Source organism: Abramis brama (genome assembly GCF_963993115.1).
Source record: "Abramis brama genome assembly, chromosome: 12".
Lineage (NCBI taxonomy): Eukaryota > Metazoa > Chordata > Actinopteri > Cypriniformes > Leuciscidae > Abramis > Abramis brama.
This window is the reverse complement of record NC_139974.1, coordinates 28,689,915-28,712,917: the sequence shown is the minus strand read 5'-3', so window position 1 is coordinate 28,712,917 and position 23,003 is coordinate 28,689,915. Positions and strand designations below refer to the sequence as shown.

The 23,003-nt window shown below is 40.4% G+C and overlaps 1 protein-coding gene across 3 annotated transcripts; it reads left to right on the top strand.

Annotated features, from left to right (window-relative positions):
* The first annotated feature begins 340 nt into the window (after nt 1-340).
* Nucleotides 341-22,805, top strand: prrc2a (proline-rich coiled-coil 2A). Of its 3 annotated transcripts, XM_084130671.1 has the most exons (17): nt 362-632; nt 4,920-5,071; nt 9,777-9,954; nt 10,339-10,435; nt 10,650-10,725; nt 12,794-12,937; nt 13,100-13,350; nt 13,474-13,556; nt 13,663-13,811; nt 14,086-14,188; nt 14,289-14,487; nt 14,634-14,726; nt 14,855-15,398; nt 15,519-15,766; nt 16,502-16,793; nt 16,875-17,097; nt 17,294-22,805. In XM_084130671.1, the coding sequence occupies exons 2-17, from the start codon at nt 4,957-4,959 to the stop codon at nt 20,289-20,291; spliced, it is 5,793 nt and encodes a 1,930-aa protein (XP_083986797.1). In that variant the 5' UTR covers nt 362-632; nt 4,920-4,956; the 3' UTR covers nt 20,292-22,805. The 3 variants fall into 3 exon arrangements, with proteins under 3 accessions (XP_083986796.1, XP_083986797.1, XP_083986795.1); XM_084130670.1 differs by lacking the exon at nt 14,634-14,726 and having other exon boundaries at nt 341-468; XM_084130669.1 differs by lacking the exon at nt 14,634-14,726.
* The last annotated feature ends 198 nt before the right edge of the window (nt 22,806-23,003 follow it).

The window sequence follows — 23,003 nt, the reverse complement described above, 5'->3', positions numbered from 1 at the left end:
CATAGTCATAAACAAGCAATGGTAATCTACATTACCCGAATACCATGGCTACTACCACGGCACTCTTTCAAAAACATGATATTATTTAGCGAACTGTTGACACCTCTATAATGAACAGCATTGTTTTGCTGTGAATCATATAATAAAAAAAATTGTACTGACTAAGAAGATATCAAGTTACACCTGTTCGTGCAAGCTTTATCCTCATAGCGCACCTCTATCATTGAGAGAGAGGCGCTTACATAAATGTAAATTATAGTTTAATATATATGATCTGATTGGCCAATAAGCCTGTTCGGAACGTATTATGTTAATTTAACCCCGCCCACAATGCGCGCATCCGCCCCTCTCTGCGCTACCATCCTCAGAAGCCGTTGACGGCTCTAATAGTGACGGATCGACCCCCCGCAATATTATTTTATTTTTCCTTTTTCATTTGTTTTGTGGAAAAAAGAAAAAGGAGTACAAGTAAGCTTCACTGCACACATCCGTCCTCAGCAATCCCCATCAGATCTCTTCAACTCATAATCCTGTTTTGAGCTTTTGTAAGAGCTTGTGCTAACGTTAGCTAGTACACGATTATTGCTAATAACTCCACGATACAACCTCGAGACAAGTCGGAACAAGACCAGGTTAGTAGCTGTGTCTAATGACCAATCGAGTGCATTAAATAGGTTTTATTATAGAGGCGTTTGTGGTCGTAGTGTTGTGGTCCAGCTGTCCTGCTTTTCATCGGTCGGTGTCGGCTAACATTAGCATGCTATCAGCATAGCTTGTGTGTGTCACACATCCTGTTGAAGGTGTACCATATATCGTTTTTAAAGTTATGTGGCTGTGAAGTTTTCATTTAGACTGTTTTAGTAAGTGTTATTTTAACGTTGAGTTGGAGTAGTAACGTTACGCCTAGGTTGAAGAAATGTATAAGACGTGCATTGACTGAAAGTGCATGTCAGAAAAGTGCATTGTTTTGGTTTAGAAACAAGGATCCGGTTGACTCGTTTGGTTAGACATGTATTATGTCGCACTTTAAAACCCAAGAACTTGGATTCCAGAAGAAGCCTATGTTGTTAAATCGTCACAAATCCCGATGCTAATGTGCTTGTAGCTCTGGCCTCACTTCGCCGCCGCCATTTTGTTTTGTTCTCGCCATCAAATCCTTTAGTCAAACCCGCAGCATCAATTATACGGATCGTTTATTTCCCTATTTTGTGTTTGTCGCCTTTTCCGATGTATCTAATCCATGCCTAGATTAACGCACATGTCCGAAGTGATATGTATTCGCGAAGTTATGTATATTATGAAATGTGTATGTCTGCCCCCTCCTCCCAGCACGAAACATGGAGGCCGCGGTTACAAGCAGCGAGTTAAGAAGTCAAAACAGACCATTCACCGGGTTTATAATACACCACTTTTTATATCAGATGCCGGTCTTTTCGTATAGTTAGATGAACAACATTAGTGTTTTTGTGGAGAGCTGTTCTGTGCCCTCACGGCCAGTTGGCAAAGCGTGTAAAATAATCTACGCAGCTCCTGTTCGCCAGCGTTGCTTCATGTTGCGTAGAGATTATTTTACAGGCTTTGCCAAATGGCCATCACTGCTATTCCTAATCTGCATCTGATGTGAAGTACACTGCTCTGGCTTTAATGTGTTAAATAGAGAAGCAGGACTGTGCTTTTTACTAAATCGTTGGATTGTGCTCTTAAAAATTCATGTTGGTGGGGATTTGTTTTTGGACAGCTTTAGTTGTCCTTTGCAAATACTACTAGTCATGTTCTTTCTTACTATTGTAAAATCATATAGAATACATATGGGCTTACGCAAACATTCTAAGAATAATTTATGATGGTGATATTGAGAGTGGTGGCTAATACCAAATATTCCAGTAACTTTTATTTTAGCCAAACCAGTGCTTATGGTATTTTTAAAAAAAAATTTGTAAGCGATGTTAATGTACGTTATATGATTATACTGTGGGCTTTTAATCATTATATATTATGTTGAATGTCACACTGTAGAATAAACCCTGTAAATGGGCCAGAACTAGTCCAAACTAGTAGCCTATACTTCGGTATTATGTGTAGCAGGGGTTTTCAATCTTCCAAATGTTATGGACCCCCGAATATATTCATCTTCATGCGAGGGACACCATCCTAAAATTTTAAAAGGCAGCTATATATTTATACGTATAAAGACCTAATTTATATTATAACCGTGTCAGTAAACTTATGTTGCGTTTTTTTTAATTGTCTGTACTGTACTATTGTATGTAGTATTTAAATCAAAATGTATTTATTTTCATTAATATTTTATAATGTTATTTATTTTAGTTATGTATTTTTTTTTTTTATTCAATTTAAAATATTGATTTTAATCAATTTATCATTTTAATCAAATCTATTTGTTTAATTAGTTTAATATTTTTAAATATTAGTTTATCTTTATATTTTTTACACTGCTTTTCTCTAAACTTTTCCACGGACCCCATAGATCTCCCTTGTGGCCCCCTGGGGTCCTCAGTCCCCCAGTCCCAGTATGTGAACAGTGCATGTGGCGTAAATTTCATCATTAGTAGGCTATAGTATGCACATACTGTTCCCACACAGTCAGATTTTTCCTACTGCGTGTAGGCCTACTCATTACTTTTTTCCAGTAATTAGTTTATCTACAGAGTGGCTCAATTGCTGTTTCACAGGCAAAAAAGAAATGGAAGAGATGGAACAATGGCAAAACACCGGAGACCACAACAACAAGACGCTTGCGTTAACAAGTGCTTGTTTGAGGTGGTTAAAAGAATAGTTCACCCAAAAAAGAAAGTTCCCCCATAATTTACTCACCCTCGATGATCTTAGGTGTATGACTTTCTTCTTTCAGCCAAACACAATCGAAGTTATATAAAATAATATCCTGGCTCTTCCCAACTTTGTAATGGCATTATTGCTGTTTCTAAATTATATTCACTCTCCCGGGAATCTGATAGATCACAACACTGGAATAGAGAGGACCATGAATTGGCATCACGCGCACATTGATTGGAATTTAAAACTGTGAAGAAATAAAGCTAATGAACTTCTGAATAGATATAAAGTGATGCACTAGGAGCTGTGTGCACAATATCTCTTCTCTTGACTCTTTGTGACCTGCACTTTTCAAACTTTTCAAAGCAACTGTCATAGCTTTAAACACATCCTTCTGCACCTGGGATGCGCATAAGCGATTTGGCTGCTCTGTGCTGGAGCCTTTCATATTATGATAGTTTTGCACACCGAAAGATTATTAATAGCCTTGTTATTGTCGTCTTCTGTCATATCTATAATATCTTGCTGCCCCATTAAAAAGCTGTGCAATACATTTTCAATAAATTTCTTTTAATTGTATAGAATTTTTTTACAAATAGGTTTTCAGAAATGTATTTTTTAAGAATACAAAATATACATTTGTTTATCATATTTCGCATTTACACTTGCTTTCACTTTTTCTCCCCACTAAATGTTTTTTTTTCTTCTTCCATATTTTATAAACTTAAGTTTATAAAATTTTTATTCATTTGTTGTTTTTCTCTATTGAATTTAGCAGGGATGTCATTGTCACTAGAGATTAATGGATAGTAGGCTAAGCCTCTTTTAGGAGAGTCTGATCATGATTCCCCCGGATTCAAAAAATAAACACATATTTACATACCATGATATCACAAAATATAGACGTTTTATACCGTGGAAACAATATTTATCATCATACCGCCCAGCCTTATGGATGCATTTTCAGTTTATATTATACTTGAGGTTATTTATGTGGTTTTGACATAAACATTAGCCTTTAGTGTTTGTTTAACATTAGTGTTTGACACATTAAGACTCTTGTTATGAATATAATAACATAGAGAAGAAAAGTATCTTTATTTAAATTTATCTGCTTTAGCTGCTGTTCACGACTTGTTTATTTTAAAATCATTTTGAGATTTTATGAATGTAGGTGAAGTGGATGTTGCTATGGATGGAAACCTCTAGCAAGACAGAAACAGTAACAGCATTTATAATGCATCACCATGGCAACCAGTCTCAACTGCCTTTCCCCAGCATTTGAAGTGTGTTTACGTCATTAATGGCTTTTATTGATAAATCGGACTAGGCAAGCAGTTGTCTTAAGTCTTTCTGTAGTGAAAGAAACTTTTTAAATCAGTAAGTTAGTTTTGTTTTCTGTTAGAATTGAATACTGTTAGAACGACCATGTTGCTTTTCTGATTGACGTGTGCAAATGTCCATCTTGTCTAGTGTAAACATGGGTCATATTTTCTGTTGATATTTTATCATTTGGGATACCCCAATATCTTGGTTGATTTAAATGAGCTGAGCATAAGACCTAGGGTGACTTCTGTGAACATAATGTAGGCTTGTCTTGTAGGCTGTATAGTGATCTACAAAATGCAGCAAATTACCAGTAAATGTCAGAATTAGCGCCTATTTGGGGGGCGGTAATTGCTTGAATTGCGGGTTCATTATTATTCATAACGAAAAACACAACAACTAGAAAAATACCACTGCGGTAACACCGCCTAATTGACTGACAAACATGTAATATTAGTAACTGCACTTATTAATGCAAAACAATAGTGATTTTATGATTAAATTAACTTTATGATTAAAAATCCCCCAGCGCTACCAAATCAGATGCTGGCGCCACCATCAGTAGAACTTAGTGGCACTGGTGCTACTGCTCTCAAATGTTAGTCTGGAGCCCTGCCTGGTCTAAAGGGGTTTTAATACTAGCCCGTTACAGAGATGTCTGTCATGCCTGCACTTGGCTGTTTAGTTCGGGGTTCAAATTTTTATCCTGAAAACACAGCAATGTTTCAAAGGAAACAGCCTTCACCTTAGCATTATGTTCTCCCTTTTCACTCTCTCTTTCACTCTTTCTCTTTCAGTCTCAGGACTCACCATACTCAATGAGCGTACAGCGCAATGTCAGAGCGCTCTGGGCAAACGGCAAAGGGGAAGGATGGCAAAACCAAGTATGCGTCTCTCAACCTGTTTGATACCTACAAAGGAAAGAGCCTTGAAGCACAGAAGCCTGTTGGTGAGTTTGCACTGTGTAAAAGCTTTTAGGATTTGTTGTCACAAAAGTTTTGTTGTCTAACGATTAATCGACAATAATTTAAGTGATAAAACTTATCGATCATCGATTTAGCAAGGTTATGCGCATGCGCAACGTAGAGGTGGGAGATATATCGTTTAGACGATAATATCCAAATTGTTGTCTGGACGATATGCAAAATTGGGATATCGAATATTTCATAATTTGTACAATCCGACCCCCCAAACATGAAAAGAGCTGAAAGAAGTTAAAGAGAAAACAAATAACGCACACTATAAACCTTCTAAACAATTATATGTAGCGATTTTTAATACTGTATGGCAGTACTATTCCCGGAAGCAACCTCCGAGTGGCCCAGCCCATGCTCCCGCGTCGTCAAAAACGCACATTCATACGTAAATTCGAAATAGTGCGCGCAAAACCGTTTTTAAAATGATATATGAATTATTTTTATTTTATCATATGTCATTTTACAAAAGGACATTTTGCAAACCTACGTTTTGCGCATGTGCTCCTGCACGCACTTTTTCAGTCACAACACAGCAATCAGAGTAGGACGCACTGAAAACTGTAATGCTGTTCTCTTCCTTCATAACTCGTACTGAGAAGGTTTGAGTTGCAGAGGAATTTGTGACTGTTTCACCTGTTCAACCACATCAAAGTTTCGTAATTAGTAAGTGCGTGCTTTTTCTCTTTTTGTTCTTATGTGCTGAAGGGCCGCTGTGCCTTGGTGAAACGGTGTTTGTACGTACGTGAAGAGCTCTTTTCTAAAACGCCATAAACCTAAAAAGCTGCCTCAAAGACCCAGCAAAAGTAATGATTATGAATATGTAAAATATTGCAATAAGACATTTGAATTGTTTATTAATTTCTGTGTCGGCTGCAAAGATGAAGTTGACGATAGGCTATTGACTCGCGATCTTCGCAGTAGGCTAGTGAACACACATTTTTTAGGCTACATAGTTTTATTTTGTTTTGGATGGTTTTGTTTCGAACCAGCTTTCTGTAAATATATTTCATATTTTTTAGGCCTGTGAGGCGAGTAGGCTACGGTTCGGTTCATGATGATATAAGCTTCAGTTCAAGGCAAGCACCTTATGTTGTGATTGCTAGCCTATATTTACTTTTTATGTATTAAATCCAGGAAATTGGTTAATGAAAAATGTATTAAAATTAAGATACAATTAATACAAAACGAAATTCGTTTTAAAGAAAGGCTTTTCTCTGTGAAAGTTTGAAAGTCTTTTAGTGCCGCTTTCAGAGCGCTCGCGTCCATAATGGAGAACTGTCACGTAATATTGTTTTTTTCCTCATAAATGCAAACACGAAAAATAAAAGACAAAAGACTTTTTTTAAAAGACCAACCATAAATTTTTTGGGGAAAAAAAGATGGATTTATAGCGTTTTGAAAATATTTTTTTTACTTTGAATTTATCATCAACAATATTGTTGTTTGATTTAATAATCACTGTTGCAAGAGGTGTCTAGTTCCATTTTTTTTTTTTTTTTTTTTGTAAGTGGAAAAAGTAGGGGCTACCTCAGATTCTGGTTAGTTAGCTCCTTTATTGTTTTTTTTTCTATAGCCTACAATAATAGGTCAAATGCAGCAAGTCAAAAGACCAACTGGACCTTCTTTGCCAGTTTGCACACATTTCTTTGTAGGATGGCAAAAATATCGTCTGAATATCGATATCGAGATATTGGAAAAAAATATCGAGATATTCATTTTTGTCAATATCTCCCACCCCCTAGCGCAACGTGAAACATGTAAAGCAGACACGAGGAAAAATAAAGCGAGCGCGCCGGAGTTATGTTTGGGTCCATTTTACGTTAGAAAATAGTTACACCTTCATGACTACACGTTTACTTGTGCATTCGCAGCCTTGTTATGTGCAAATGTATTATATTTATTTTGTGTAGGCCTATATCTGATTGATCTCATATAGAATGCATTTGGTTAAAGGGTTAGTTCACCCAAAAATTAAAACTGTCATTAATTACTCACCCTCATGTCGTTCCAAACCCGTAAGACCTTCGTTCATCTTCAGAACACAAATTAAGATATTTTTGATGAAATCTGAGAGCTTTCTGTTCCTCCATTGACAGCAACGTCATTGCAACTTTCAAGGCCCAGAAAGGTAGTAAAAACATTGTTAAAATATTCCATGTAACTATAGTGGTTCAACCTTAATATGCGTGCGCACACAGAGAGAGAAGATAATTGTAAAATGAAAATTGACGGGCTAAGTTTAAATTTTGTTCTTGTGTTTTTTTCTGTCAAAATGTCAGAAAGCATTTTGTATTATCCATCCGTGTTTTTAAAATTCGTTAAATGTTGGACATTTTACTGTTAACATAGCCCTCATTATATGTCGGATTCATTTTACAATCCTACTAGCCCTTTTAGACTAAAAACCCTTTGCATGTATTTGGTGAGGAACATATGAACACATTCGCAGACCCTGTCCTGCTGTTGGCTATATGGCACTGCAGTAGACGCATATTGCAGTAGATGCATATTGCAGTATTAAGACTAACTAACAATTAATTGTTGGTTAATGTAACCCTTGTGCGACCTTATGGACATTTGGACACAATTTTGTGTGTATTTGACTAAGTAAGCCACTCATTTTGGTACTTGCGACTCACAAGCTGTTTGAGAACGAGGAGCGGCTTGTGCCTGTATGTAGACCAGTGGTGGGTGCGCTTTTGGTGTTAGCACAAAACCTGCGGGAATTAGTAAAACTATGCACAATACGGAGCAAATGAGACGAATGAGTGAGAGGAGGCGGGTGTGTGTCACTTCACCATCGGAGAGAAGACAGTGAAAACGCGCAGCTGAAGTTATTTCCTATGCTGCTGGCAACAAAACACACTGGCTGGAAATCGGAAAGACGTGAGACTGAACTGCCGGTTACCCGTCTGGACCGATCACGTGGAAAACCGGCCAGTTCTGGTTCCTGGCTGGTCGATTGGTGCATCTATAGTCTTTCTATATCTATAGTCTTTGGTTTAACTGCCATCAACGTTAGATAAAAAGGGACCCGCTCAGACCTTTGAGTTTCTGTGTGTATGTGATATGTAGGGCTGTGACGGTAAACTTGACAACCGCACCACCGTGGTTGTAAAGCGTCACCGCGGTGGCCGAGTAGCACCGGTGGTGGTCCGCCAAAACACTTTTATTTTATTTTATGTGAATGCAGTTTTACAAGAATATTATGACAGTAGTGAAGCAGAAAGCTTTGTTTACAAAATAAATAATAGGTTAGCAATTAAATGTTACATCGCAGCCATGGAAACGTTTGGATTCATGACGAATGAGAGAGTTTTGCGTGAGCCCATAAATTTAAGCTTTGTCGGCTTTTTAATCTGTTTTGCGTTCTGGTCACCCGATTATCAGCGAATTTAACAATATTCCATTAGTTATTCCACTGGACATGGAATCTCTTGTTTCTTTTCCCAAGTATTCACTCACGTCTCACCCATTTTCGCAGGGGACTATAAACGTTTCTTCCTTTGGTTCGCTTTTAAGTAGGCCTATTATATTTGCATTCTTTACTGTGGTAAAGTAGAAAAAAAACGCTGTAGGAAAGTTAACCTACCTTTTTACTTGCAAGTCAAATTCTTTTTAACACAGTTTGTGCTTGTTATTATACTTAAATGCTTAAATGTCTTGCCCTTGTGGAACATAAAATTCGCTCTTCAGACCTTTTACAACAAGTAGAAAACCTGAAGATATTAGAAAAGAGATGGTCTCTTTCCTGCTCTTGTCCCACATCCCTGATCCCTCTCAAAGCGCAGAGCGGTAGGCTATATCAATCGTCTTTGTGTGGAAAATAAAACAAATGTTTTTTAAATATTTAATTATTTAAGTTAATATTATGAAACTGTGTCGTAATGTGTCACATATTTTAATGACTGGATTCTGTAGGACAATTCTTGTGTAAGCAGGAGGTAGCTGACTGATGGAGGTCATCTGTATTTGCCACAGCAGTGCAATACAGCTGTTGCATATTAAGAAAATATAGCCCTTTCAGTGTGCAATTTAAGATAATAATCTGCCTGGCCTTTCTGAAACAAAGCGGCCTCGTGTACATTGATTTCTAAGTTTCTTAAATCCCACTCTGCATCACCCTAGCATTATTTAAACATTTTTCAGTTGTGTCAGTATTGTCCAGGGTAGCTTGCTGAACTGTTGAGGTTTGACCCAAGACAGAGTTCTTCTTGTGATCTTCGTTTTCCCTGCTTATGTTTTATTCAGTAGCCGAACTACTAACTCTAAGCAGCTGTCCCTGTTTTTACAAATAAAGTTCTCCCTGCGGTTCAGGCTGCTTTGCTTCAGGAAACAAATAGGGGATTGAGAGTTGGGACAGATACGTTTTTCATCATCTGAAACCACCAATGACTGCTCTGTGCATTGTGCCCTATTTTGCATGGGCCAAGTCTGTCTTGAGAGTTTTAAGGTCGGAATTTTTTCAATTACGAGTCAACCACTTGAAACAAATCCTTGTAAGATAGTGTTGCTCCTTTCACTGGCCAGCCAAGCATTCCTAAGCCATAACGGAGGGAGTTTGATGTTCTTGCACATGCAGCAGTCTCTCCCGCTCAGTCAGGCTGTGTCCCTTAAGATGGTGTTGGGTTTCTGTGCTTGTTTATTTACCTCCTCCTGTTCCACTTCTACTTTCAGTTGCCCCTCGTCATGGCTTACAGTCTCTTGGTAAAGTTGCCTCTGCACGGCGCATGCCCCCCCCTGCCAGCTTGCCTAGTTTGAAGGCAGAGAACAAAGGTAACGACCCCAACGTCTCGCTCGTTCCCAAAGACGGCACAGGATGGGCAAGCAAGCAGGAACAAGCAGACCCAAAGAGGTGAGGGATGTTCACCTCTGAAGGAGCTACATTGCTTCATGATGTTGTTTGTGTAATTCAATGCAGAATAACAATAAAACCCCTACCAGCTCCATCGCCATCAATATATCTCTGTACTTTGAAAAAGTGCTCAACAATGTGACAATCAACTGACAATGTGCTCAAATTGTGCTTTGCTTTCACTATGGACCACCCAGATTGTTAAATCAGTTTTTTGTAGAGAGTAATCACATAGCGTCAGGTTTTGATTGGACTGTTTAAAACATAATTATCTTCAGTGACCTTTCACCCTCTGCTGTTTGTTAATACAGACTGATTGGGTATGGGTACATGTCCCTGCCTGCCATCTAATGCCTGTTGTTTTGGTTCTGATCTCTTCTGTAGTACCGATGTATTGTCAGCAGCGCAGCCGGAGTCGCAGCCGCCTGTGGCCTCGCAGACGTCTGTGCCGAGCGTGCCGAGAACACCTCCAGCTCAAGAGGTGCAATCACACAAACATGAATAATCTTCAATATTATTCATGTTATTCAACATCTAAACTTTTAGTTAATTAGGTCTGTACCTTACAGCTGTAGATGATGTTGTTTGATAAGTCATTCCACATCTTTAAATCAATACACTTTTTGTCATAAATGTTTTTGTGTTTGTTACTCTGGGACATTGTTTGGTTCTTGACACTTTTGTATGTCTCTTAGGCCCCGACTCAAGCTCTAGCCGTAGGACCAAGGTCCTGGGCACCGGCCAGTGTTACACATGGAGTACAAGGAGATGGTAAGATACAGTGCCAGGAACATTCTTATAGATAACAACATGGAGTACAGTTGCCTATTTTATTTTAATTTTAAAATATTGCATTAATTATCTTGTTTGAAAGTTTTTTTTTAAAATAGCAGTATATTACAAAAACAATGATGTCACAAGGTTAACAATTAGGGTGATATAAAAATTGAAATCGGACATTAGTTGAATTACACTAATTACATCTAATAACTAAAAAAACATGATATCGACACTAGCTATGTTTCCATCAAAAGTTGTAAATTTAACTTGTGCACAAAATTGGAATATCGCATAAAACATTTGCAAATAAAGCACCATTTCTATTCAGTGAGCCGAAAAGAAAAAAATCATCACTTCCTGATAAACTGGTGCTAAATATCACTTAGGAGAAGACGCTTTATATTAGCAGTAGGAGAAGCCACTGTATTACTTGCGCCTCAGAGCAGGCAGACGGAAGTTATTTTGCTTTCGGAGGCGGATGTCTGAACATTTCAGAACAACTAATCTGCTTATTTGTCCAGTTATGTTGTTCCATCTCAAAGTCACATGTAGGCATGCGATAGTATAACATTTTTATGTTGCGATAATTGCTGAAGCTTTTATCACGGTACACGTTATTATCACAATATTGAAATAAGTTGCAAAAAAAGTGTTGTCATAGTATAACAGGTTTAATAACTTTTTCTTATAACAAAAATAACTATAATTTTTGTTTATTGCGTTATTGTATTTAAATGTTCAAAGTAAACAAATGTTTCAAACAGATTAAAGTGCAAAAGAATTAGAACAAAAGGTAACACTTTACAATAAGGTCTCATTATTTAACGTTAGTTAGATTAAGAATGAGCAATAGCTACATTTGTTACAGAAGTTATTTTTCGTTGTTAATGTTATAAAATAGTTTGAAAATAAATAGCCTATTAAGTTTTTTAAGTATTTATTATTTGGTGCTGTGATGAACACCATTGCAAATACATTGGCTGCATTTCTGCTGTATCATCAGCGCCATGTGCTGTCAGAAAGTGAATGCACATTTTCATTCAGTGCATCTCCTTCACTTGTTCCGCCATGTGACATATTTAATGAGATTATGCCTGAAAAGGTTTTGGATTTTTTATCATGTGTTAATTTAAAAAATCTTATATAATATGACTTGCTGTGTTTTTTTTTAATTTGTTTTTTTTATTGTATTTATATGATATTTGTATTTTTGTAATTGTATTTTTGCCATGAAAATAGCTTTGAGTGCTGACATGGCATTAAATAAAATAATCTGAATCTGAATCTGTTCCGCCATGTGCTTCTCATGCATGTTGGGCTTGTTTGAGTGCACACATGCCTCTTTGACGCAAAGTTTTCTTAAAATGCTTTCTAAAAATGTTAATTTTCATGATAAATAATTCATGGTATTTTGAAGGGCCCTCAATAACAATGTTGTGCATATTCATTATCGCGTTATATCGTATTACTGTATATCGGCAGGTCGAAGAATTTATTCTGTAACTGTTTCCATCGTAGTTTTTCAGATTAAGTTTTTATGCGCATTTTTTGAAAAATAAATAAAATTTATGCGATACCCCAAAATGCGCATACAAATAGGTGGATGGAAACATAGCTGCTGTCATTTACTCACTCTTACATTTTCAATGAGACATCCTTACTACTTTGGAACAGAAACAAGATTTTTTTTTTAAAAAGGATAATTTTGTACTTTATTTTCTCCATGCAATTAAAAAATGGGGACTAAAGTCTTCAAGTCTCAAAGGGATGCAGAATTAATATAAAAGTATAACATGTACAAGTCGTATGTAGTACTTTTACAATACTTGACTCTTTTGCGTCCTTTACCCTTGAAGCTATACATAGATTGTGTGTGGAACAGATTAAAATAAATTGTATGTAAATGACAGCAGGATTTACTTATTGGATAAACCATTTTTTTAAAGAAAAAAATTTACATAATATAAATGAATGTTAGGAATATTAAGAAGTATAAAGTTATAATTGTTGAAGTCCAAAATGTCAGTTTGTTATTTTTGAAAATTTGCTCTCTTCACAGGTGGAAAGGGATCAAACCAACAGTCGCCATTCTCTCGCGAGGAATTTCCCACCCTGCAGGCGGCTGGAGACCAGGACAAAGCTGGCAAAGAACAGGCCACTGCAGATCAGTGGTATGGGCCAGGACCAAGCCTCCGCCCCCAGAGTAAGCATGAGTGCCCTTTCCTCCTTTCTATAACTGTTGTGCTGATTTGTCTTGGAGCATGTGGTATTCACATAATATCTGTTCAATTCTAATGCTTCTGATTCTTGTTGGTTCACACATTCAGCAGACTCTCATTAAACAATTTTTTGCTTTCTGTTCTAGACGTAACAAGTTGGCGGGATGGTGGGGGCCGGGCATTGGCACCCACCCTGGCTGGGGAGGCAGTTGCGGAGGGCGGTGCTGGGGGAAATATGGTGATGGAGGGTGCTGCTGGGGCCCCTCCCATCCCACAGCAGAATGCATCCTCTCATGGGCTGCCTAGAAATCCCTCAACCAGCAACCCCGCACTTCCCCTCCCCCAGCCACCTATTGGCCCGCAATTCCAGGCTTACAGAGGGATCATGCCTCCCTTCGTAAGTTTGAAAATTTTCATCTTGGCTCATCTCTAGAGAATGGCAAAATGTCTAAAATTTGGATTGATTCATTTGTTCAGTGCATTCATAGCCTTTCTGTTTTGTCTGAATCTTTATCTCTAGATGTATCCACCATACTTGCCCTTTCCACCCCCCTATGGTCCACAGGGACCTTACAGGTACCCAGCCCCAAACGAGGCCCCTAGGTAAGTTCTGCGAGTAGATTATTTCTAACTAAGTAGAAATACTACTAATATTCATTTCCACTGTAATCTAGTTGACTTCCTTAACGCTCTTCTGACTTCTTGCCAGGTTTTCTCGTTCCCAGGGTGGAGTAGGGCCAGATGGGCGGCCACCTGGAGGCCCCCGGGGTGAAGTGGTAAAACGCCCATCCATCCTCAAACAGGATGACCTGAAGGAGCTGGATGAGCTGGACCATGATGGAGATGAGGGCTGGGCTGGTAAGAGCAAAGCTTTCAGTTCATCTGACATATTAAGAGTGTAGAAAATTCTTTTGATTTGTTATATTTTGCATAATCGGGTAACTTTATGAAACTGGTAACTTGCATACAAGCAGACTGTGTTTCTTGTGATTGTTTAATAAATGACAGTTGCAGAGTATTAAAAAAAAAAAGTTAAAGATGGCAATTTATTTGTCTTTTCAGTATTGATTTGGAGGTATAACATATAACTTCAGTGTCATAACCTTTTCTTGATGATTTGCTTTGTTCTCAGGAGCCCAGGAGGAAATTGACTATTCTGCAAAATTGAAGTTCAGCGATGATGAAGGAGAGGATGATGGGGAAGAAGAACGGACTGAACACAAAAATGGAACCCGGTAAACATTTCCGAAATGTTTTCTTATTGGTTGATTACTTTTAACTGTTCTTTTCACTCATTGAAGTCCTTTTTGGATACTTTATATTCTGCTGCAACAGGGAGTCAAGGGAGCAGCAGAGATCCCAAGATGGACCTGCACCAGGTTCACGTTCCCGGGCATCCGACAGTGGAGGGGATTCGCGCCGCACCCCTCCTTCCAGTGCTGAAGATGGCTCCACATCCCCCTCCAGCAAGCCAGGCTGGGCTGAGGAGAGTGGAAGCAGCTGGAACAGCCAAGCAAATGCTGGCTCTTATCAGGTATGATACCCATCTCCCAATCCAGGTGCAAGCCTTCAGTGGTACCACTGGCATTTGCCAAATAATGTGCAGTCACTGTGAGGACAGGAACATGCTTGTGGGGTTTCCTGGATGACTCACTGATTGATACGTGTACCCCTATGCAGAGGCGTAGGCCTGGACTAGGTAGTCCAAGGGAGCAGCCCTCCCTCCCACCAGGTCCAATTCTTGGACAAGGGCCCTACTCCTACTACCGCCAGGTACATGGGGAAGGAGTCCAAGAAATCGGACGGACGCGACATCAAGCTCTAACAAAAGCATGTTGGTGTTAATGACGATGGTGGTTACATTGGTGAACTTTAATTACTAACCCACTTTCTATCAACAGGACCGGCCTTCTAACCAGTCGCCAATCTCTGGCCCCATCCTGGCCCCCCAGAAGCCCAACGGTGCCCAGGCACAGCAGCAGGTGGGGGCGATGCCTGGTGGGCCGACCCCTCCTCCCTCCAACGCCCTGCACCCCCAGCAACAGGGTGAGGATGAGGATGAGACATGGCGGCAACGAAGGAAGCAGTCGTCAACCGAGATCTCTGCTGCAGTAGAGCGTGCCCGTCGTCGGCGTGAAGAGGAGGAACGGAGAATGCAGGAGGAGCGCCGTGCTGCCTGTGCTGAGAAGCTCAAAAGACTTGATGAAAAACAGCAGCAGCAACAGACAATGAAACCCAGCAGCCCCAGTGACGCTCCAGCCAACAGCCCTAGTCCTTCCTTGTCTGCGCCTGCCTCGTCTCCTAATGCCAGTCAGCCATCGTCACCCTGTGTGGACACTGAAGAACCTCCTCTGTCATCCGTTCAGGGAAGCGGTACAACATTGGGACTGAATATTAATAACAGACAGAGGGCTGGCAGCAACAGCAGCCATGACTCCAACACTGGTTAGTTTTCATTAAATGGTACATTTCCTCATCTTTTTGACACGTGGTGGTCTTTTCTTGATGAATGTTTCTTGTAGAAAATGAGCAAACCATTTCAGTATGTGTTTCCTCTTCATTCAGAGTCCCAGCAGGCTCTGCAGCCTCAAGCCACCCAGCATCCACAATCCCTGGATGTCCCAGTTCCTGGAGATGCCAAGGAGGAACCTGTGGTGGGCGGGCCACACATCCGTGGCCCTAGAGGTGGAGATGATTCTGTGAAGTTGGTTGAAAGTGTTGGTGGAACAGGACGGCAGGGAAGTGGTCCACCTGGGCAGGGCTTTTCCAAGTATCAAAAATCTCTTCCCCCTCGTTTTCAGAGACAACAACAGGTTTGTTTTGTCCTGCATGTTTTGTCTTTTAAATATGGAAAAAGTCATATCCATTATTTACAATGTTTATAATGGCAATGACTCTCACAGTTTCAGTAAATGTATTATACTAGGGATGTCAATTTACACACATTTCCATGATCGATTGTCTTACAAATTAACGATCAATTAATTGTTAGTTAATACTGCAATATGCGTCTACTGCAGTGTCATATAGCCAAAAGCAGGACAGGGTCTGCGAATGCTACTCAAAACACCATTTTCCTCACCAAACGCATGCAAAGGGTTTTTAGTCTAATTAAAGGGCTTGTAGGATTGTAAAATGAGTCGATGTGATTTGATCATTTAATTAAATTACTTATTTAATTATCAAATATAATGACTAATACAACTGTCACCAATGCCGCCTCAGATGCGTGCTGGTCAGAATGTGTAACTCCTGTTGTGAACGCGCTCTTTAAGGAAACAAGGCAACTAAACTCAAATAATTCACAACGTTTTATTACAGTATTGTTCTTTTTTTAATAATGTTATGTAATATGACAGTCCCAATCATAGTTATTATTAGTCGTGCATTGCTGTTAAGCTGCAAGCACTGAAGCTTTTACTACTGCATAGTAAAATATCTTTAACACAATAAAAGCTGTGTTTCTTTATACTCCGGGACTGAGGTTAAAGTCTGACAAATATTAAAAACGTTCAATAAAAAACATGGCTTGTATCATTTGTGGGCAGGAGCAACTCCTCAAACAGCAGCAGCAGTGGCAGCAGCAGCAGCAACATAACCAGGTTGCCCAAAATCAGCTTCAGTCCCAATCTCAGAATCAGCAGGGCCCCTCTCCAGGTACCACACCGCAGTCTGGGCCTAAACAGCCAACCCTTTACCCCCCTGGCTCAATGGGGCGCCCTCCACCTCTGCCTATGAACTTTGATCCCCGCTGGATGATGATGCCATACATGGACCCCCGAATGATGCAGGGACGGCCCCCACCCATGGACTACTACCCTCCCAGCATGCATCCTTCTGGTTAGTAAAAAAAAAACAGATAAACTGTGAAATATTAGACAGGTGTCTTGTCCAGGGATGATAAGGGCTTTTGTGTTTCAGGGTTGATAAGTCGAGAACGTTCTGATTCAGGTGGCTCTGGGTCAGATCCGTTTGATAGACAGCAGCATAGCGGACCCCCTCATCCTCATCGTGGCACACCACCCATGGATCCCAAACTGGCTTGGGGACCGGAAGTTTTTCCTGGGGGTACTGAGGGTCGAGGTCTAACCTCCCCTTTACGGCAGAAAGCTGTCGAGGAAGAGGAAGCTGGCAAAGGTCAAAGGTAACAAGATGCCATTTCAAACATTTTTATATTAAAATACAAAGTAATTGCATTAAACTTAACAGCTTGAGTTAAAATTCTTTATTCCTGAATTTTAATGCTGAATATATTTGTAAACTTCCTTTATAGTATATTGTTAGACTTTTCTTTACTTTTTTATAAGCATGACATGTTTTTCTTTTTTAAATGTTTCTAGAAGTGACACTCCTCCAGTGCGTATGCGAGAGGGAGGAACGGCTTCCATTCAGCCGCCTGGTGTGGCTCCCAGCTCTCCGTCAGGCTCATCCAACCAAACCCCACCACCTCTGGGGATTCAAGTTGGGGGCCAGGGTGCTAGCCACCATACCCATCATCAGCCCTTTATGGGTGGGCGAGGAGGTTACAGTAGCTACCCTGACAGTGGATCCAGAATGGGCCCCCACCTGCAGCAAAGGGCCAACAGTGGAGGGACACTGCATGGTTTTGGCCATCAGGAGAGTAGTCAACAGAGCCAAATCTGGGGGACTCCTCATCCCCATTATGATCGTAATGGCCGTTCTGATCACTCTGCCTTGGAGGCCAATTCACATCTCCAACACCATGGTCCTCCCACTCATCCTCCTCATTTCACTCTTCATCCCCATAAGCAAGAGAATGGCAGGGAGCGAGAAAAAGTGGGGGAGCCAAAAAAGAGTGACCCTTCACCTCCACTCCATCAGCCGTCCCTCTCCTCTTCCTGTTCATCGTCATCATCGTCATCTTCCTCAGCTAGAGAAGATGGCAGTGGAAAACAGTCCCTACATAATCAAGTCACACCACAGCATGAGCATGATACTGGATCTGCTCATGCTTCAGGAAGGAAACAAGAGAAGATGGGAAATGCACATAATCAGCCCCAACAGCATTCTGTGCAGCACCATCACCCTAAAGCCAACCCTCGTATTCGGGAGCACAAAACTGAGACACACTGGGGCCCGAGGCCTAGTAGCAGTAGTGTGAGTGGGGGCTCAACCCATAACAGGAAGGCAGGCTCTGGAATGAGTGGAAATACTGAAGAACCCGCAAATCAGGGGACTGAGAACAAATGCTTTACTCAGTCAGATGGCATCACAGTCAAGCGGGCAGGTCCTATTAAGAGACCAGTGCTTAAAGAGATGAAAAGAGAGGGTGGTGAAGGAGGAGGAGAAAAGACCACTGGAGGCTCTGGTAAAGATAAAGAACAAGATGCTAGCCAGACCACAACCAAACAAGAACCAGCATCTGGGGCTCAAGCCTCCTCAGCACCCAGTGGAAAAGATGATGCAGTCTCATCAAATAAACCCAGAACTGGCGGAAAGGAGCGAGGTAACACTGGGGGTACAGGTAAAGGATCCAAAAACGGAGAAAGCTCCATTCAGAATTCTGGCTATTCAGCTCCTCAATCCAGGAGGGAACGAGAGCTTTCTTCTGAAAGAGGAAGCACAACTTACCATGCATCCTCATCCAGAGGTAGCCGATCCAACCGTGGCCGAGGAGAGTTCTTTGGCCGAGGCCGAGGCTACAGGGGCACTTACACTGGCAGTGCAGGTGGAGGCAGCCGTGGGAAAGCAGGTGGCAGAAGCAGCAAGGACTATAGGTCAGCAACCAACAGTGGCTACCACCATCCACCTTCTAATCAAGAATACAAGCGGGAGGCATCATCTGGCAGTGGTAGGCACGGACATGGGGGCTCTCAGCCAAATCCGGGACGTGCTAGGAACCGAAGTGAGACTCGAAGTGAAGGCTCTGAATATGAAGAGGTGCCAAAGAGGAGGAGACAACGGGGATCTGAAACAGGCAGCGAGAGTGCTGGTAGTGACCTTGCTCACTCTGACAAGGAAGACCGCAAGCTGAACACCAAGACTGGCACACGAGGAGAGAACTCTACAACAGGCCCTTCATCTTCTTCAGCTCCAATCAGAAACTCCCAGACTAGAGTGTTCACTCCAAGGGGAGTGCCATCAAGACGTGGTAGAGGTGGAGGTGGTGCTGGAGGGGGTCTCCATAGAAGTGGAGGCACTGCTGGAGTGTCTGGTGGACATAGATCTGGACCTGGCTCTGCTTCTCATGGCTGGTCAACAAAATCTGCAACTGTGCGAAAGCAGCATACATCCTCACAGCCATCCCCTCCTAAAGATTCAGGCCGTGGAATGAATGGTGACAAGAAGAAACCTGCAGACCTGAATCAATCTCAGAGTCAAAGTGCAAATCCCTCCGCACCTAATCCCTCTGTGCCTACAGCTATCCAACAAGGGTCCACTGAGAATGGAAGTGTTGGAGCCCCTCTGCCCTCAAGTAATGTTCCTTCAAATTCCTCTGGTGCTCCTAACCAGACTCTTCCTCAGTCTACCCCAGATGGGCGAAGTTTCCCTAACAGGGGATTTGAGCGGCCCCCTCGTCGTAGGCGCCACGGACGATCCCAGCATCAGCAGGACAAGCCTCCCAGATTCCGCAGACTTAAGCAAGAGCGAGAGAATGCAGCCCGTATAAATGGAAGCAGTGGAATTGAAGTCATAGCTGGACAACAGCAGCACGCTGCTTCACCGTTGCAGAATTCCCTGCAAGAAACCAACAGCACTCCCAATGCCTCTGCCCCAGCTGTTGCAAATGCAAACCACAGTGTGTCTGCAACTTCTAACAATAATAATAATAGCAGCAACCTTGGGGGTGGAAATCAAAATTTCAATAGTCACCACCACCATCACTACCAGGGCAACTCCCAGTCACACCCTCAGCACCATCACAACCATAACCCAGCTGGGGGTGCCAAATCTCCTGATGTCTCTAACCAGAACTCTGACCAGGCCAATGAGGAATGGGAAACCGCCTCAGAAAGCAGTGATTTCACAGAGTTTCGAGAAAGAGAGGGTGGAGGAGGAGGTAAATCTTATTCTTCTCATCATCATCATCACCACCACCACCATCCATCAGGAAGAGGTGGTGGAGGCAACAGCGGTGGTGGTGAGAGAGAGATGACGGCTAAAGAATTGGCCACCAGCAAGAGAAGCTTCTCCAGTCAGCGCCCTGGAATGGAGAGGCAGAACAGAAGGGTGAATACCGGTGGTGGTGGTGGTGGTGGAGGAAGAGGCCCCAGGGGTCCGCCCGGCGCTGGTGGGGCAATGGGTGGAGCTGGTGCTGGCGGGGGCAATCGTGGTGAGAGGCGTGGAAACTGGCCCTCTCCTAAGAACAGGAAGTGATGTTTTGTTTTTTTGGAAATGTTTAAAATGCATCCCTCTATCTTTGGCCACTCTTTTCTGTAAAACATCTACCCCCTTAACATAACACTTTATTATTGTAAAAGATTAGTTACCCAGACCATGTACACATTATAGATCTTTTGGTTTAAAGCTTTTTGTCCCTTAATTGGAAATTCACACTCTTGTGTCCTTTCACACTCCCAAGATCCTAAACTATTGAGATTTTACATACTACACCCCATTTTAATGGAAGTATTTCCTGACTGAAAATGCATTCAACCACATGACCCATTTATGTTTGCATATACAAGCACAATATTACATCAACCTGACAAAAATGTGCTTCGTTTATGTATGCTGGGCACGTTTCATATATTTATGTAAGAACTGTGGCTTGAAGTATATATGAAAGCTAAGGTTGATATTATGTACTTGTGTATTCACATCACATGTTGGATTTTGGAAGTTAATCTTTTAATGAGAACAAATGTATCATAGATTTGTTTTTCCCCTCATTGTGTTTTGAAATTCTCCCTATGTTCATTTTCCATTTCAACCTCTCTTTAAAGGTGAGGATATATCTTTTTTCTTCTGCAAAGCAGGTCATTAAAATGTATTTTTAAATAGAATCCCCTTCATTTTTGGTTCAATCTTGCATACTACTGTGCTTGCCCCACTAAGTATTACACCACAGCTCACCTTTTTTTTTGTTGGAATATCACTGTCATGCCCACTTTTTCAGAACAACATGGTGTATTTTTTTTTCCTTATGTTAAAGTCACAGGCCTTCTCTGCTCATTGCTTTGGGTTTTCAAATAGTTTCATTAGTGGTTTTGGCCTCGGCATGGAATTGTAGACTATTAGTGCACATTATACATGTTTATATTGTTGGACAGTGATCTTAAATGAAGGTCCTTTAAAAGTTCCTCTTCATGGATCACATTGTTTTAAGGCCATTTCTGTTGTGAGCAAACCAAATGACTCTTGGCCTAAGTGTCAGATCCTCATTAAATTAGATTTTTTTGTTTTTTTTTGTTGTTGAAGATTTTCTTTTGTCTTGCACTTATATTAAGCCAGTAAACTCCTAAAATCTCCTTTAGATTAAAGATTGTTTGTTTTTTGTTTTTGTTTTTTTTCTTTCTCCAAATGATTAGCTGTATATTGGGCATCTTATTTGACTAGGTGTCATACTGCAGTTCCAGGTTATTGAACATGAAAAGTATTGTGCTATTGTTATATTATTCACTTACCAGTTCTTGGGCGTGTAGAGAATCCCCCTTTGACCATCCTCTGCATTGTAAATTCCCTCATTTTTTTTTATTTTTTTAAACAAAAGAAACTTACACAAGCTCTTCCTCCTGTGTGTATTCCCAAAGTCCCTCAAAACATGTATCAGAACATGAGCAAATGTCTTGCTTACATCCTCGGACTGATCTTCTATATACCAGTCATCTCATTGAGACACAAGTCAATGCCAAGGAGTCTGTGGCCCTTTTTTGAGTAGTTACAAATTTTTTTAAACAAGACATTGGTTCAATGTGCAATATGCCTGACGTCAAACAAAACCTTACCCATCCAGGGAGCCTGAGCCCAGGTTAACAAGAAACCACAAATGCTTGACGTCTAAAAGAAACGGATCAAAGCATTGTTCCCTCCTCATTTTGACCAGCATCTGTATCCTAATGGTGTAAGTTGGGGTTTGTTTGTTTTCTGGGAATGCCTTGGTCTAATGAATAGCTTTGAAATATGTAGGGCTTTTGAATGAAATGTTTGTGTGAGTAGGGCATTTAAAAAGTATGTGTGAATTTATATCTGATCTCTACATGTAATGTGCTTTTTTTTTGAGGATAGAACACTTTGTGAAAGGCGAACATGAGTCTCAATTGCCCACTTTTTCTGACACTATTAGGATGTTTATTTTATCTAGGATATTTTCATTATATACATTGTGTGTATATGTTAATCCAAATGAAGTGCAGTGAAAAAAAAAGTTAAATCAATATATATATATTTTTTTTCCAATCTACTAAGGAAAATAACTAAAATGGGTTTATTTGACTTTACTTGCAGACATTTTACCAAGCATGGTTTCGTCCTCCGATACAGCTTGGTCAGTCTATTCATTGTGGAAGCCATTCTCTCATAGGCTTTCAGTGCTGTTTATCATCCCTCTTAAACTTAATACATTGTTGTGGTCACATTATATGTACCAATATTTGAATAGAAATGTGTATTTCTTGAAATACTCAGAGATTGTATTATACTTCTAACTATACCAAGGTACCTGAAGTTGTTACTGCTGTCCTAGCATCTATGGCTTATTATTGGAACCTTGATATACACACATGTATGTATATTGGTATGCATCTGAGTTTGTCTACCCCAACTTACATTCCCACACACAGTTGTTGCCATTTTTAAGTTCAAGGGAGCAATGTACAAGCAGAGAAGTGTCTTATTATAATAAAAAGTATACAGAGAAAAAATTAAATAAAAATCTTTTGTTTAAATGGACGATCTGTGGTTTGACTTCATTTCACCAACATAGTGTCATTAAGAGTTTTTAAAAGGGGGATTAAAGTAATTTTTCTTTCTTTTTGCTTACCATGTCCATTGTCATTTCATTGATTTACTATATATATATGTATATTTATATATATTTACACCTAAATTAAAATGAACACATTTTTCTATAAAGTAAATGCATTGAGT

Coding starts and splice junctions, on each gene's coding strand:
- prrc2a (XM_084130671.1), top strand. CDS start 4,957: ATGTCAGAGCGCTCTGGGCAAACGGCAAAGGGGAAGGATGGCAAAACC. Junction 13,812..14,085: donor TGGAGATGAGGGCTGGGCTG/GTAAGAGCAAAG, acceptor CTTTGTTCTCAG/GAGCCCAGGAGGAAATTGAC. Junction 15,767..16,501: donor GTTTTCAGAGACAACAACAG/GTTTGTTTTGTC, acceptor ATTTGTGGGCAG/GAGCAACTCCTCAAACAGCA.